Raw genomic sequence first — 12,127 nt, 5'->3', positions numbered from 1 at the left:
GAGAGCGGCGGCGGCCAAGGGATGCCGGGGCCAGGCTGCTCGCACTGCCCCGGCTGCAGCACCCGGCAGTCCCCTGGGCTGGCCCCGGCCGCCACTCACCCACGCAGGCCATGTGAGTCATGTCCAGCTGGAAGCCGTCAAAGCAGTCGCAGGTGTAGCCCTCCCGGACACGCACGCAGCGCCCGTTCTCGCAGCCGTTGAGGATCCCGCACTCCTCAGCCTGCAGCCCCTCGAAGCCCTCGTAGAGTCCTGGAGGGTGGCAAGGCAGTGTCAGAGCAGGGTGACCCTCCGCCCAGCCGCAAAGGGGATGTCAGGCATGTGGCGAGATGGTGCTGGTGGGGCCAGGGCCAACTCAGAGCAGCCAGGAGCAGAGCTTGCTCCAAGCCTGGGACATCCTGGCCGGGGTGGGAGCTGTCAGGCGGTCCCCATGGACACGGGCTGGGTGGGAAGGCACCTCTCTGTATCCCAGTACTCACCAGTTTGGCTGGGCCGGGAGCGGGGGGGGGGCCGGCCCGGGCCGTTTTTTTTTGGAGAGGGCTGCCACGAAACTCACTGTTAGCTTCCCTCCGAGGGAAACCAGCATCGGGGTTTCCGTATTCAGACTCCAAGTAGTTGTAGTAGGGGCCCATATCTGGGCTGGGAAGGCCATAGTGGGAGTCTTCCAAGCCCGGTCCATACTCATACCTAGGTCTTTCTCGGAGCTCAGACCCTCTCTCACTGTCTTCACTGGCCCCGTTACACAGGAAAGCAAAATCAGCTGCAAGTGGTGAGAGAAAAGGAAGGGTCAGTACAGCCTGGCTCCGGAGAGGTAGGTCTGCTGTGACCAGAGTGTGTGTCCACACTGGGGCCAGCAGAGCCAGGACGGCATTCAATGGCCTCCAATGCTGCAGCTCTGTTGTTTTCTGATTGGACCCCGTCTTCGAGAAGATCAGCTCCTGTCCAGGGCCAGCAAGTCCTTGAGCAGTGAGAACCCCAGTTCCCACCGTGCTCCCATCCTGGGCTGCCACTGCCACACCTCTCCTAAGCTAAGCAGGAGCAGTAGGATGCACAGAGCAACTCTCCCCTCAAACACCTCAGACTCATTGCAAACCAGTTTCAGGTACATCCTATCCACTGGGGCAGCTCAGCCCTGGAGAATTGGGGGGCTCACCCACTCCTTGGGCTGGCTTCAGCAATGCAGAAAACAAGAGCAAGGCCTCACTGCAGCCATACGCGGCCGACCCTGCATGGCACAACTGGCAGCAGCCCAGCCCGTTCCTGCCTCTGCCGGGGGATGCTTGCCCACGCCGCCCTGCTCACCGGAGGACCTGTGCGGGCAGAGCGCGCAGTTCTGGCCCCAGGCTTCGCCAAGTCGGCAGCAGCACTCAGTGTACGTGGTCTGCTCACCACGCAGCAGGTCTTGGCAGATGTAGTCGGCAACGGTCTGCCAGCAGACGTCCAGGTGGATTTCGTACTCTTCCAGGGCATCTGTGAGTGGCACAAGCAAAGGATGCCATGAAAATCACTCAGGAGAGTGCCACTCCCCTTGTCCTGAGAGGGACAACACTAGCTGCACACTGTGCTGGTGCTGGCACCCCTCAGCCTGACACCAAGCACCCACCGCTGCTCCCTCCCAGGGGGTCCAGCTATGGGGCAGAACATGTGGGGTGAAGGCGTGCTGCAGCGGGGGCTCAGGCTCACCTGCCCTGCTGGAGAGGTTCACACACCGGTTGCCAGTGGCATCCAACACGAGAGGAAGGCTGCAGAAGCAGTGGTAGGAGCCATCTGTGTTCAGACACTCACCATTGATGCAGTACACTTCGTTCTGACACTCGTCCTGGTCTGCCCACACACAAGGACAGAGCAACGTTTCAGGCTGGCAGACATGGGCAATGTGACCCTTTCCTTACCCAAACAGGGACCTCGGAGGCTCCTGCCACCTCCCTTCTCATTCCCCAAGAGGGTCCCTGGAAGCCTGTCACCCAGACCTGGCCCTGTAGCATGGGCAGCAGGGACAACTCTGGGTGCGGCAGCATGGCTGTCCCTCTGTGCACTTTGGGTACCCGCTGCTCTTTGAGGTCATCTTACCAACACACTCAAGCCTGCCGGAGTCATAGAAGTAGCCTGTACGGCAGAAGCATTTGTAGCCCGGCACCGTGTTCAAACACTGTCCATTGCGGCAGAACTCAGAGCCAAATGTCTCACACTCGTCCATGTCTGAGAGAGGGATGGAGGGAGAGAGAGTCTCAGAGAGCAGAGCTGTGGAAGCAGGGCTGGCTGGGTGCTGTGCCCGCAGAAAGCTAGCATGGCACCTTGGCCTAGATCACCAGCAGGTCCTCCAGTAAGCCCCCCACCTCTCCCACCTGCCCCATGCCTGGGAGCAGAGGGGGAAGCACCCACAGGCAGAGCTTGAGGAGGGATGATGGGGATGCTCTTTGAGCAGGATGCTTTCATAAATAGGAAATGCAGTGTATTTCTGGAAGGTCTAGAGCACAAACCCCTGGAGGTGAAGTGCCAAAGATGGAGCCACCCAGCCACTGGGAGGTCTGATCAGTAACTGGAAGGGTTGTGTCTTACTGGAACCCATCCCTAGTTCGAAGTGGACATGGGAGGTTTGCACCGAGAAAGTCACTGCCAGCAGTGAGGCAGGACTGGAGGAAGGGGCACTTCCACCTCAGTGACATTGGCAATCTGGGATTTCTCTGGATGGAGGAATGCAGCAGCAGGATGTTAGCATCCCCCACTACAGACCAAGGGAGGTATTTCTGTGGATCCATCTCCATGTAGGGCTTGGAACAGTGCCTTCCCTTTTTCCCCTGGAAGAAATGAGAGAAAATGCTGCTAGTACCTGTGAAAGAGACTTTTCCTGAGAGTAGATCTTCCTGGGGAACATAGCCCTTCCCAAGAGGGCAGATCTCTTGATATTCCACTGGCCAGCAGGCAGATGCCAAGGGGAAATGCAAAGAAAAGAAACAGCTTATTAGTGCAACCAAGCTCGAGCTGGTGGGCAGAGTGCTGACCCTGCTTGATGTGGTGAGGCCACAGTCCTACCTGTGCCCAGGATGGGGCAGGGGTAAGTCTCACAGTTGTCACCCCAGGCTGCCCCCACAGTACAGCAGCACTCCTCCTTGGTGATGTTCTTGGCCAGGACACTGTCACACAGGCGAACGTCATTGATGTGGTAGTAGCACTGCTTGCGCTCTGCGCTGTCAGAGAGGTGGGCTGCGTGTCTCTCTGGGCCTTCTAGAAGACAGCAGAGCAGGGACAGGATGGGGTTCGTAGCACCCCAACGCAGCATCCCACAACCAGGAGGTCTCAGAGCACACCCATCACTGTCAGCATGGCCCTTACGGGTCCCCACTTTCAGCCTCCTTGGCTCTCCCAAACAAAAGCTCTCCCATGCCTGCATAGGCTTGTACAGCCTGGCAGCCCCTCAGCTTTATCTCACCCCAACCAGGGCTACCACACTCCTGCCCTAGCTGCCACCCACACTACTGCCCAGCTGCCTACTCACCCATGGCTGCTCGGGGCTGGCACTGCCCTGCCTCTGTGTCGTACTCCTCGTGGTCACTGGGGCACAGGCAGAGGAAGGATCCCTCCACATTCTCGCAGAGTGCAGTCCCACAGACAGCGACCATCAGCTCACATTCATTCACATCTGCAAAGCAAGGTGGCAGCTGGAGCCCTGCCTCTACATGGGCAGCCTTGTGTATGGTCTGCTACATGGGGTCACCGTTCAACGGGGAGATGGAAGCTGCTAAGGATGAGCTGAGAGCTCTGTTCACACCGTGGCTCAACACAAGTCTGGCAAGAGCTTCCCTCTGCTCTCAGGGAATCTGGGGAGCCTGAACTCCAGCTTGCAGTGAGTCACTGGATCACAGGATCATCCAGGTTTGAAGGGACTGCTGGAGGTTTCTAGTCCAATTCCCTGCTCAAAGCAGGGTCAGTTATGGGGTCTCACCAGGCTGCTCAGGGCTTTGTCTAGCTGTGTCTTGAAAACCTCCAAGGATGGCAATTGCACAGCCATCCTGGGCATCTGTTCCACTGCCTGGCTGTCTTCATGGTGAAAATGCTTTCCCTTATGTTACACTCTGCCTGTTCTCTCAGGCTTTTATTAAAGTACCTCTCTAGCTCCTTCAGTGTCTCCAGCCCCCAAGCAACTTCTTTCCATCTACACAGAGAAGGGCTTCACGTTCACTGGGAGCCGCTTGTTTTTTTATGGAGCCCTGCTCTTTCGCAGTCCCAAGGGTCTTCTGTGCTAAGGCAACAGCACGAGACGGGTTCTGCTTCCAAGAGCTGCCCTGTCCATGCCTGGGATCTTCCATACGAGGATGCAGTCCCTGTCCATGCCCCAGGAGCTGTCACACAGTGGGGATACCACCATGGCATCTGCCAATGGCTCTCCCTCACTAACTGGCAGAGCAATCACAGGAGACTCACCAATGCAGTAGTGCCCGGAAGGTGAGCTCTCATAGCCACGGTCGCAGAGGCAGTGGAAGGAGCCATCCGAGTTCTCGCAGAAGCCGTGGCTCCCGCACAGCGTCTCGTTGGCGCACTCATCTATGTCTGCAGCAGAGTGGAGAGCAGGAATTACCTCAGACCCCACCTCTCCCAGTGGAGCCCCCTGCCCAGGCCCTTCTGCTCTGACCCCAAAATGTGGAGATGAGGGCAGGCATTCCCTTGATCCAAGGGACTGGGTCTGGCTGCCCCACTCACTCCCCTGCTATGAGTGTGTGTTAAGAGAAGCTTCCTGCAATATCTAGAGCTGCAGAGAGGCCACACAGGTAGGGCACCAGGAGCTCACATCCGCAGGAGATACAAGGGTGCAGCTGAAGTGCGTGGGGCAAATGCAGACAGATCTAGGATGATACCCTCCTGACCTGTTCTTCTTGACCTGGTCCTTCTCCAACTGCTGTAGTGCCAGGGAGTAATCTCGGCCTTGCCGCAGCGCGGCAGGGCTGGACAGTGACAACTGGGTTCTCTGCCTACGGGGAGCAGGTTTACAGCCCTGCTGGCTGCATCCCACTCCCCTCCTACCACTGCACAGGGGAGATTTCCCTTGCGCGGCCAGAGCAGCCGTGTGCCCACAGCCCCTGCTGCTCCCAAGGTCCGGAGCAGCTCCATGTGCTGCTAAGTCTGAGTCCTGGCACAGCCCTGAGCCCAGTGGCTGGCAGCAGCTCCTCCTTGCTGCAGCCTTCCCTGAGCTGGGGGAGCTTCAAAAACAGCAGAAACCCCCTTGCTCTTTCTTCTTTGCTGGAGCCTGAACTCCAAACCCAGACTCTTCAGCCTAGCACATAGTGGTACCAGCAGCCTTTCCCCTCACCCAACCCTGCCAGGCAGGTGACTGGCACAGGCAGCAGTCCCAGCAAGCACAGCTTACTGGGGGCTGTGGTCCAGCCCCAAGCCTGGAATGGCTGTAACCTGCCCAGGACTCTCCCCGAGCAGAAAGCAGCACAATGCGGTGTCTGTTCCAGATGCCAGGAAGAGAGAAGTCTAGACACAAGCAGGCAGCTCAGCCAAGAAAACAAACTCTCAGCATTATCTGCCTCTCTACCAGCCACACGCTTCCTCCTCCTCCTTCTCCCCCACGTCCCTGGCAGAGATGTCCCACAGCCACCCTGTCCCTGCCAGGAGGAGGGACAGGGACATGCAGGGCTGTACTCACCGATGCAGTCACCCAAGGGGGTCCAGTGGAAGCCAGGCTGGCAGCCCATGATACAACGGTAGGAGCCCAGGCTGTTCTGGCACCGCCATGTGCTGCAGATGGCATCCCCGTATTCTTTACACTCATCCACGTCTGCAGGGAGGAGGGCAAGGGGATGCGGGTGGTCAGATGGGGCCTCTGCTTGCTCACTGCAGCACGTGGGTCAAGTTCAGTTGGCCAGAGGCCCTGAGCCATTGTTAGTCCTCCTTACAAGTCACCAGCAACTTTGGCTGCTGGGAGCAGAACTGCCCTTCACCCTGCACTGGCTGCATCCATCCCCCCATATCCCAGGGGGCTGATCTCCCCAACAATGAGCTCTCACCCACGCAATCATCAGTCTCCTGGGAGTGTTTGAATCCATTTTCACACAGACACCTGTAGGAGCCTTCTGTGTTCAGGCACTGGCCTTGTGAGCACCGGGACTTGTCTGCGCATTCATCCACATCTACAAAATCAGGCCAAAATCATCAACATGGATCTCAGAGCAGAGGAGGGAGCAGAGGGCAGGACCGGAGGTATGTCCCTGCCATCCTCCAGCTCACCTTGGCAGCTGACTCCCCCAGCTGCATTCGAGAAGCCAGGGGCACAAATGCAGAAATAGGATCCGTGACTGTTGAGACACTCGCCATTGGGGCTGCAGATCTCGCTGTTCAGGCACTCGTTCACATCTGCAGAGGGAGCAGAGTCAAGGCCACGCACCCAGCTCTGGGGGACATCCTTCATCAAAGCCACATGGATTCCTTCTCTCCTCACAGGGCTCCTGGCCCCTGGTTTTCTCACCATGGAGACAGAGATCTTCCCTCTCCATGGTGATCCTTCATTTAGCTACAACCTTATGGATGTGCCATGCACGGTGGCATCACCTGCCTTGGCACTGGCATCCTCCCTGCTGGCATCCATAGAGAGGCTGTATGTCCTGGACCCAGAGGGCTGCAGGGATGGGGTTCCTACCTTCGCACACCGTGCCGTTGACGAGCTCAAAGCCAGCCTGGCAGTGGCACACATAGGAGCCTGGGGTGTTCCTGCACTCTCCCCGTAGGCACTGAACAGCAGGGTCCTCACACTCATCCATATCTGCCAAGCAGAAGGGCACAGCACAGAGTGAGGCCCCAGTCTTGCCACCACTGGAGAAGATCCCCATTCAGAGAAGCCATCACCCAGCTGTTGGTCTGCAAGGTGGGTTTGAGCTGCCCTCCCAGACCATCCTGTCACAGTGAGATGAGGGCAGAGACTCCCTGTTACTGGGAGCCCAGACTCTTCACTCCCCTCCATTATAGGGACTAAGATAAACTGGATCCCAGCACCAACTCAGTGGTGCCCAGTGACAAGACCAGAGGCAATGAGCACAAACTGACACACAAGAGGTCCCGTCTGAACATCAGGAAACACTTGTTTACTGTGAGGATTACTGAGCATTGGCACAGGTTGCCCAGGGAGGTTGTGGAGTCTCCCTCCTAGGAGATATTCAGAAGCCATCTGGACATGGTCCGGGACAACCAGCTCCAGGTGGCCCTGCTTGAGCAGGGGGGTTGGACAAGATGATTTCCAGAGGTCCCTTCCAACCTCAGCCATTCTGTGATTTGGTGAGCACAGGGATACTATTAACCCCAGTGCACAACTCCAGCAGAGCTCTGCACTGGGTACCACAACCACCAAGAGGCCTGTGCAGAGCCACAGTTGCTGACAAACCCTCCCTTCAGCCAACCGCACAAGAGCAAACATCAGGAAAATAATCCAGCACCAGCCATACCTTCTGCAGCTCTGCTTTCCTACCTGCCAGACTTGCCTGCAATGTCATTCTCATGGCAAAGCTGGCTGGGGGCCTCCAGCAGCTCTAACCCAGCTGCAGGGCTCCCCACAAACTCCTCCAGGCCTTGGCCAGAGTCTGCTGGCACTCTGAGGGTTTTGCTCACAGCAGAGGAGAGGGGTGCCTTCCTTCTAACAGAAGGCTGCAAGATGCCAGTGGACTGATGTTTACCTGCAGGTCCATGAGGTAGAGGAAAGCATAGGAGGACACTGCTAATCAGAAGGATGGGCTGTTGTGCAGGCAGCAGAAGACATGCTAATGGAGAAGGTCCTGCTGCACTCTTCTCCCCTGCCAGGAGCTAAAGCCCTGAGACTTGCAGCTCCTGAGGGCAGGACCCTTCTCTTCCCCTTCGCAGAGCAGTGAGCATGCCATAGGCATAAATGAGCATCGCTCCCTACCGCCTCAGGGCAGGATTCCCAGCTGTTCAGTCTCAAAGGGTTGCAAGTAGCAATATTCTTGAATCCTTCTGGAGGTGAACCATAACCTAGTCTACTTATCACAAAACTATCATGAAACCCTTATCATTTTTCAAATATGAAACCCAGATCCACACACAAGGCCACCAGCCAAGGCAGGGAAGAACATGCCATCCTGCCATGGGGTCAGTGTGACCCAAACAGTATCAAACCCTGATAAGGTGCCCTCATGACACAGCTGGGGCAAGGTGGCTGAGAAGGGACTCACGTGGAGTCTTGGGAAAGAGGGAGGGCAGATGGAAGGGATCAAACCATGGTTCTTCCATTTTACCCAAAAATCAGATGGAAAATAAGTTCATTTCACACTGGCATTCTCAGACACCAAAACAGAGGGGAATAGAGGGAGGAAAGCTTCCCTCTCCTCCGCCATTGGAGGCTCTCATGCAGAGGGTCTTCTGAGAGTCACATCAATGGCAAGATCTTCTGTTTGCCAGCTATGTGCAGGCTGCAGAGCTCTGCAGTGCTCCAGGGAGAAATTCGCAGCACATGGGCAGTCTTTCAAGAAATAGCTTTGCCAGCTCTGCCCACTCCCTTCCCTTGCCCCAAACAGGGAATTTGCATCAAGCCACCTCAAGCCCTGGACATCCTCTGGGAGCAGCCACCAGGGAGGGAGTTTCCCTGCCGTGTGCTGGGGCAGTCAGGCTGCAAGGCTGGGATGGAGCGCTCTCATGTCTCAGTAATGCAACCAACACAGACTGATGCTGGTATTAACTCTCTGCCATGCATACCTGGCACAGCAGAGCCCTTGAACTAAGCTTTCCTTTTTAAACATGTTTGAGTTACATTAGGGTCTGGGGGAAAATGATGAACCTTGGGTGCCCACAGTCTCTCCACTGGCTGTGAATCCAAGGTCTCCCCCTGTGTTGAGGACCTACATTTGGCGCATGCACTCTCAGGCACACAATTTTGAACTGAACCACACACAACTCCTCTCTGCCCATGTTTCTAGGCCTCCTGTATTCCTCTGGCCTTTGTCAGCATCCCCCAGGTCATCATTAGTCCAAGAGTCTCATCAATGAGTCCTCCCCCACCCCATCTCTTTCCTGCAGGAGGAAGATCACCTTCCTGCTGGTTTAGGTGACATCAGCTTGCAGCCCCCCACGCTCTCTGCTGACCAGAGAGCTAAAAGAGCTGGAGAAGGACCCTGAGGCTAAAGAAGACCTCAGGCCCCACCAATAACCCAACTACGGCAGTGTCTCTTCCCTCATTCTCTCCAGCATCCACTCCTCTGTCCCTGGGAAAGGGATACCTTCACATGTGCTGCCATCTCTGGAGATGGCATAGCCGGCGTCACAAGCCATGCAGGAGTAGGAGCCCTCGGTGTTGAGGCAGAGTCCAGAAGGACAGGTGGCCTGGGCCGTGCACTCATCGATATCTGCATAAGCACACAAGGCAGAGTGGGATGAGTGGGAAGGATGTGGAGTAACCATGACCAGGGGCAGATGTGTTGATAGAACCGGCCAACATGGTGGCCAGGACTCAGGCAGAGTCAAGCACTCAGGAAGAGCCTAGGGAAACCTCTGGACTGGGTGCATGACACTTCAGAGTGTCTGAACCACTACTCCCCTGTACCTTGGCAGCTCTTCCCATCAGGTGTCATCTCGTAGCCCTGGTAGCAGGAACAGCGGAAGGAGCCATCTAGGTTGACACAACGTCCGTGAGCACACGTCCCCTCCACAAGACACTCGTCCACGTCTGCGTGACACAGCAGAGAGCAATATGGAATGGGAGGGTGCTCAGGGCCATCCCTGCCACCCAAGCCATGAGGGCACTGTGCCCTGGCCACACAGGCTGGCCGCCCACTGGAGGAGCGTGCTGCCCGTGCCCCTGCTCCTTTTGAGGCTTGCAGGGAGCACTGCTGAGGGGGGCGAGGGTGCCGCCTCACTCCTCACCAACACATCTCCCGTTCCTGGGCCGGTAGCCGTCCCCGCAGCTGACGCACTTGTAGGAGCCTAGCGTATTGACACAATTCCCACGGGGGCAAGGGCTGGGATCCACGCACTCGTTGACATCTGCCAAGAAACACACTCCTTTCAGGCTCCCAAAGGTGAACAGTGCAGCCTTCTCCAGGATGTCCTCTCAAGCTGGATCCTCAGAGTCCCCCTCCGGCGGACAGCAGTGCCCAAGAGGAGGTGAGACGAGTTTGCCAGGGCTTGGGCAATGCTTCTTATAGTCCCACTTTGCCACTCAGGATCCCACACCTGCAGGCTGACATAATCCAGCAGCGAAACTCACTGCCGCAGGATATTGCCAAGGCCAGGAATGTGCATGGGCAGAGAAAGAGATCAGAGAACATCTGTGCAGGCCTGTTTCATCAGGGACTTTCATAACTATGATTAGGATGCAGCCTCCAGCTCAGGAAGTCCTTAAAGCAAGAGCTTTCTGGAGGCCACGCGGAGGGAGCAGCATTCTGTGCATGCCCTGTTTCCAGTACTGCCTCCTAAAATAGTCTCCCACACTCTGTTGGAGATGAGTTACTGAGAAAGGGGGATCTTTGATCAAGCACATCGTATGTTCACAAGGTCAAATGCTCTGAAGGGCCCAGGTCGTGTCATGTGAGCGGGATGCTGTGAGGACAGGGGGGCTGCCTCTCTGCAGCTTGCCCTCCCTGCAGTCCACTTGCCAGCATGAGAGTCTGCGGACAGAGTCAAGGTGGCATGAAAATGGATGGCCATCTCCTCCCAGAATGGGAAGCTGCCATGGGCTGGTCATGGGGGATCTCCCTGGGGAGGTGGGAGAGGATCCTGGGAGAAGTGCTGTCTCTCTACCCAGGAAAGCTTGTCCCTCCTGCGGGCAGAGGAGAGGACAGGTAGCCCTCAGGGAGGGCACAGGGCCGACAAACATGGAGGGGTCCTTCCTCCTGTCCAAGAGGAGACACTGAGCAGTGAGGAAAGGAGGTGTTCAGCCCTGCACAAGGTGGGTTGCAGGGGCAGGGGAACAGGGAGCAGCAAGCTTCACCTTCGCACTGTCCTCTAGGGCCCATGGCAAAGCCCTCCTTGCACTCGCAGCGGTAGGAGCCGGGGGTGTTGATGCATCGCTGTCCCCGGCAGGTAGAGGGCTGCTCACATTCATCTCGATCTGGCAACACACAGGGAGACAGTCCTGAAGTCTTCCTCCTCCAGTATGGGGAAGGCAGTGTGCAGGAGAGGAGCAGCTCCACCTGCAGCAGGGGACCCATGCCAGGGCTCTCCTCCATCCCCTATCTGTCCTGGCACCCCCCTTGCCATGAAGCAGTGATCAGGGCTGGCATCACGTGCCTCCCTCCCTCGCCACGGGCAAGGTCCTGTCCCTCAGCGAGCAGGAGAGGGTGATCCCCATGGATCAGGCTGTCTGTGGGCAGGCCTCTGGGGAGGGAGGGTGTGCAGATGTGCATGTGTGCGTGCAGGGGTGTGCAGGGGTGCATGTGTGTGCACACTGTGTGCATGAGCGCATATGTGGCTGCATGTGTATGAGAGACCACGAGGGCAGGGGACTGGGAAGACCCTGGGGAGGTGGCAGCCCCGTGCCAGGTGGACACCACTTACCCTCACAGCTCTGCTTGCCGTCCGAGACAACCGGGGTGTACCCAGAGTAGCAGAGGCAGAAATAGGAGCCCACACTGTTGATGCAGCGACCTTTTCCAGCACAAGGATCTTTCAGGCACTCATCTTCATCTGTGCCCAGGCACGGAAGGAAGACAGGCAGTCACCACCCGCAGCTGCCTGCCAGCCCCGCACCAGCCCCACGGTGCAGCAGGTGGGCAGGAACTCAGCAGAGCTGCCAGAAAACCTTGCCCCAGGAGCCTTAAGGACTGAACGGTCCATCGAGGCCCAGCAGGCAGAGGAAGTGCCAACCTACCGATGCAGTGGAGGTGGCTGTGGTCCAACACATAGCCGGGGTGGCACAAGCAACGGTATCCCTCTGGGGTGAGCACACAAGCACCGGCTCCGCAGGAGAGGGGTGAAGAGGCACAGCCGCTGGTCCCTGGGAGGAGACAACACAGGGTTGGGGTCAGCACCAAAAGGGAGTCTAGTGTCTGCCTTGTGTCCCCAGCAGCATGCCAGGGCAGTGTGCTTTTTCCTTTCTTGGGGAGCGATGCCGCGCCTGCTCCTCTACATCTTCAGGCAGCCCGCACCCATAGGGCTGCAGGGGGACCCGGCAGGTCGTGTCACCGCCTCCCGC

General features: G+C 57.5%; 1 protein-coding gene across 1 annotated transcript in view; it reads right to left on the bottom strand.

Annotated features, from left to right (window-relative positions):
• LOC104620645 (latent-transforming growth factor beta-binding protein 2-like) overlaps nt 1-12,127 on the bottom strand; it is a gene marked incomplete at its 5' end in the record, with an annotated part of 34,989 nt that overhangs the window by 3,768 nt on the left and 19,094 nt on the right. Inside the window, 20 exon segments of the mRNA XM_010286927.1 lie at nt 100-249; nt 477-525; nt 528-757; nt 1,300-1,467; nt 1,681-1,821; nt 2,068-2,196; nt 2,828-2,908; nt 3,031-3,222; nt 3,494-3,637; nt 4,420-4,545; nt 5,645-5,776; nt 6,006-6,128; nt 6,226-6,351; nt 6,635-6,757; nt 9,216-9,341; nt 9,539-9,661; nt 9,859-9,978; nt 10,925-11,044; nt 11,491-11,619; nt 11,804-11,929. Of these exon segments, the coding sequence (XP_010285229.1) occupies nt 100-249; nt 477-525; nt 528-757; nt 1,300-1,467; nt 1,681-1,821; nt 2,068-2,196; nt 2,828-2,908; nt 3,031-3,222; nt 3,494-3,637; nt 4,420-4,545; nt 5,645-5,776; nt 6,006-6,128; nt 6,226-6,351; nt 6,635-6,757; nt 9,216-9,341; nt 9,539-9,661; nt 9,859-9,978; nt 10,925-11,044; nt 11,491-11,619; nt 11,804-11,929 (2,658 nt within the window).

This window comes from Phaethon lepturus, unplaced genomic scaffold (assembly GCF_000687285.1).
Source record: "Phaethon lepturus isolate BGI_N335 unplaced genomic scaffold, ASM68728v1 scaffold22415, whole genome shotgun sequence".
NCBI lineage: Eukaryota > Metazoa > Chordata > Aves > Phaethontiformes > Phaethontidae > Phaethon > Phaethon lepturus.
Note: the sequence above shows the minus strand (reverse complement) of the source record. Positions and strands in the feature narration are given on the sequence as shown.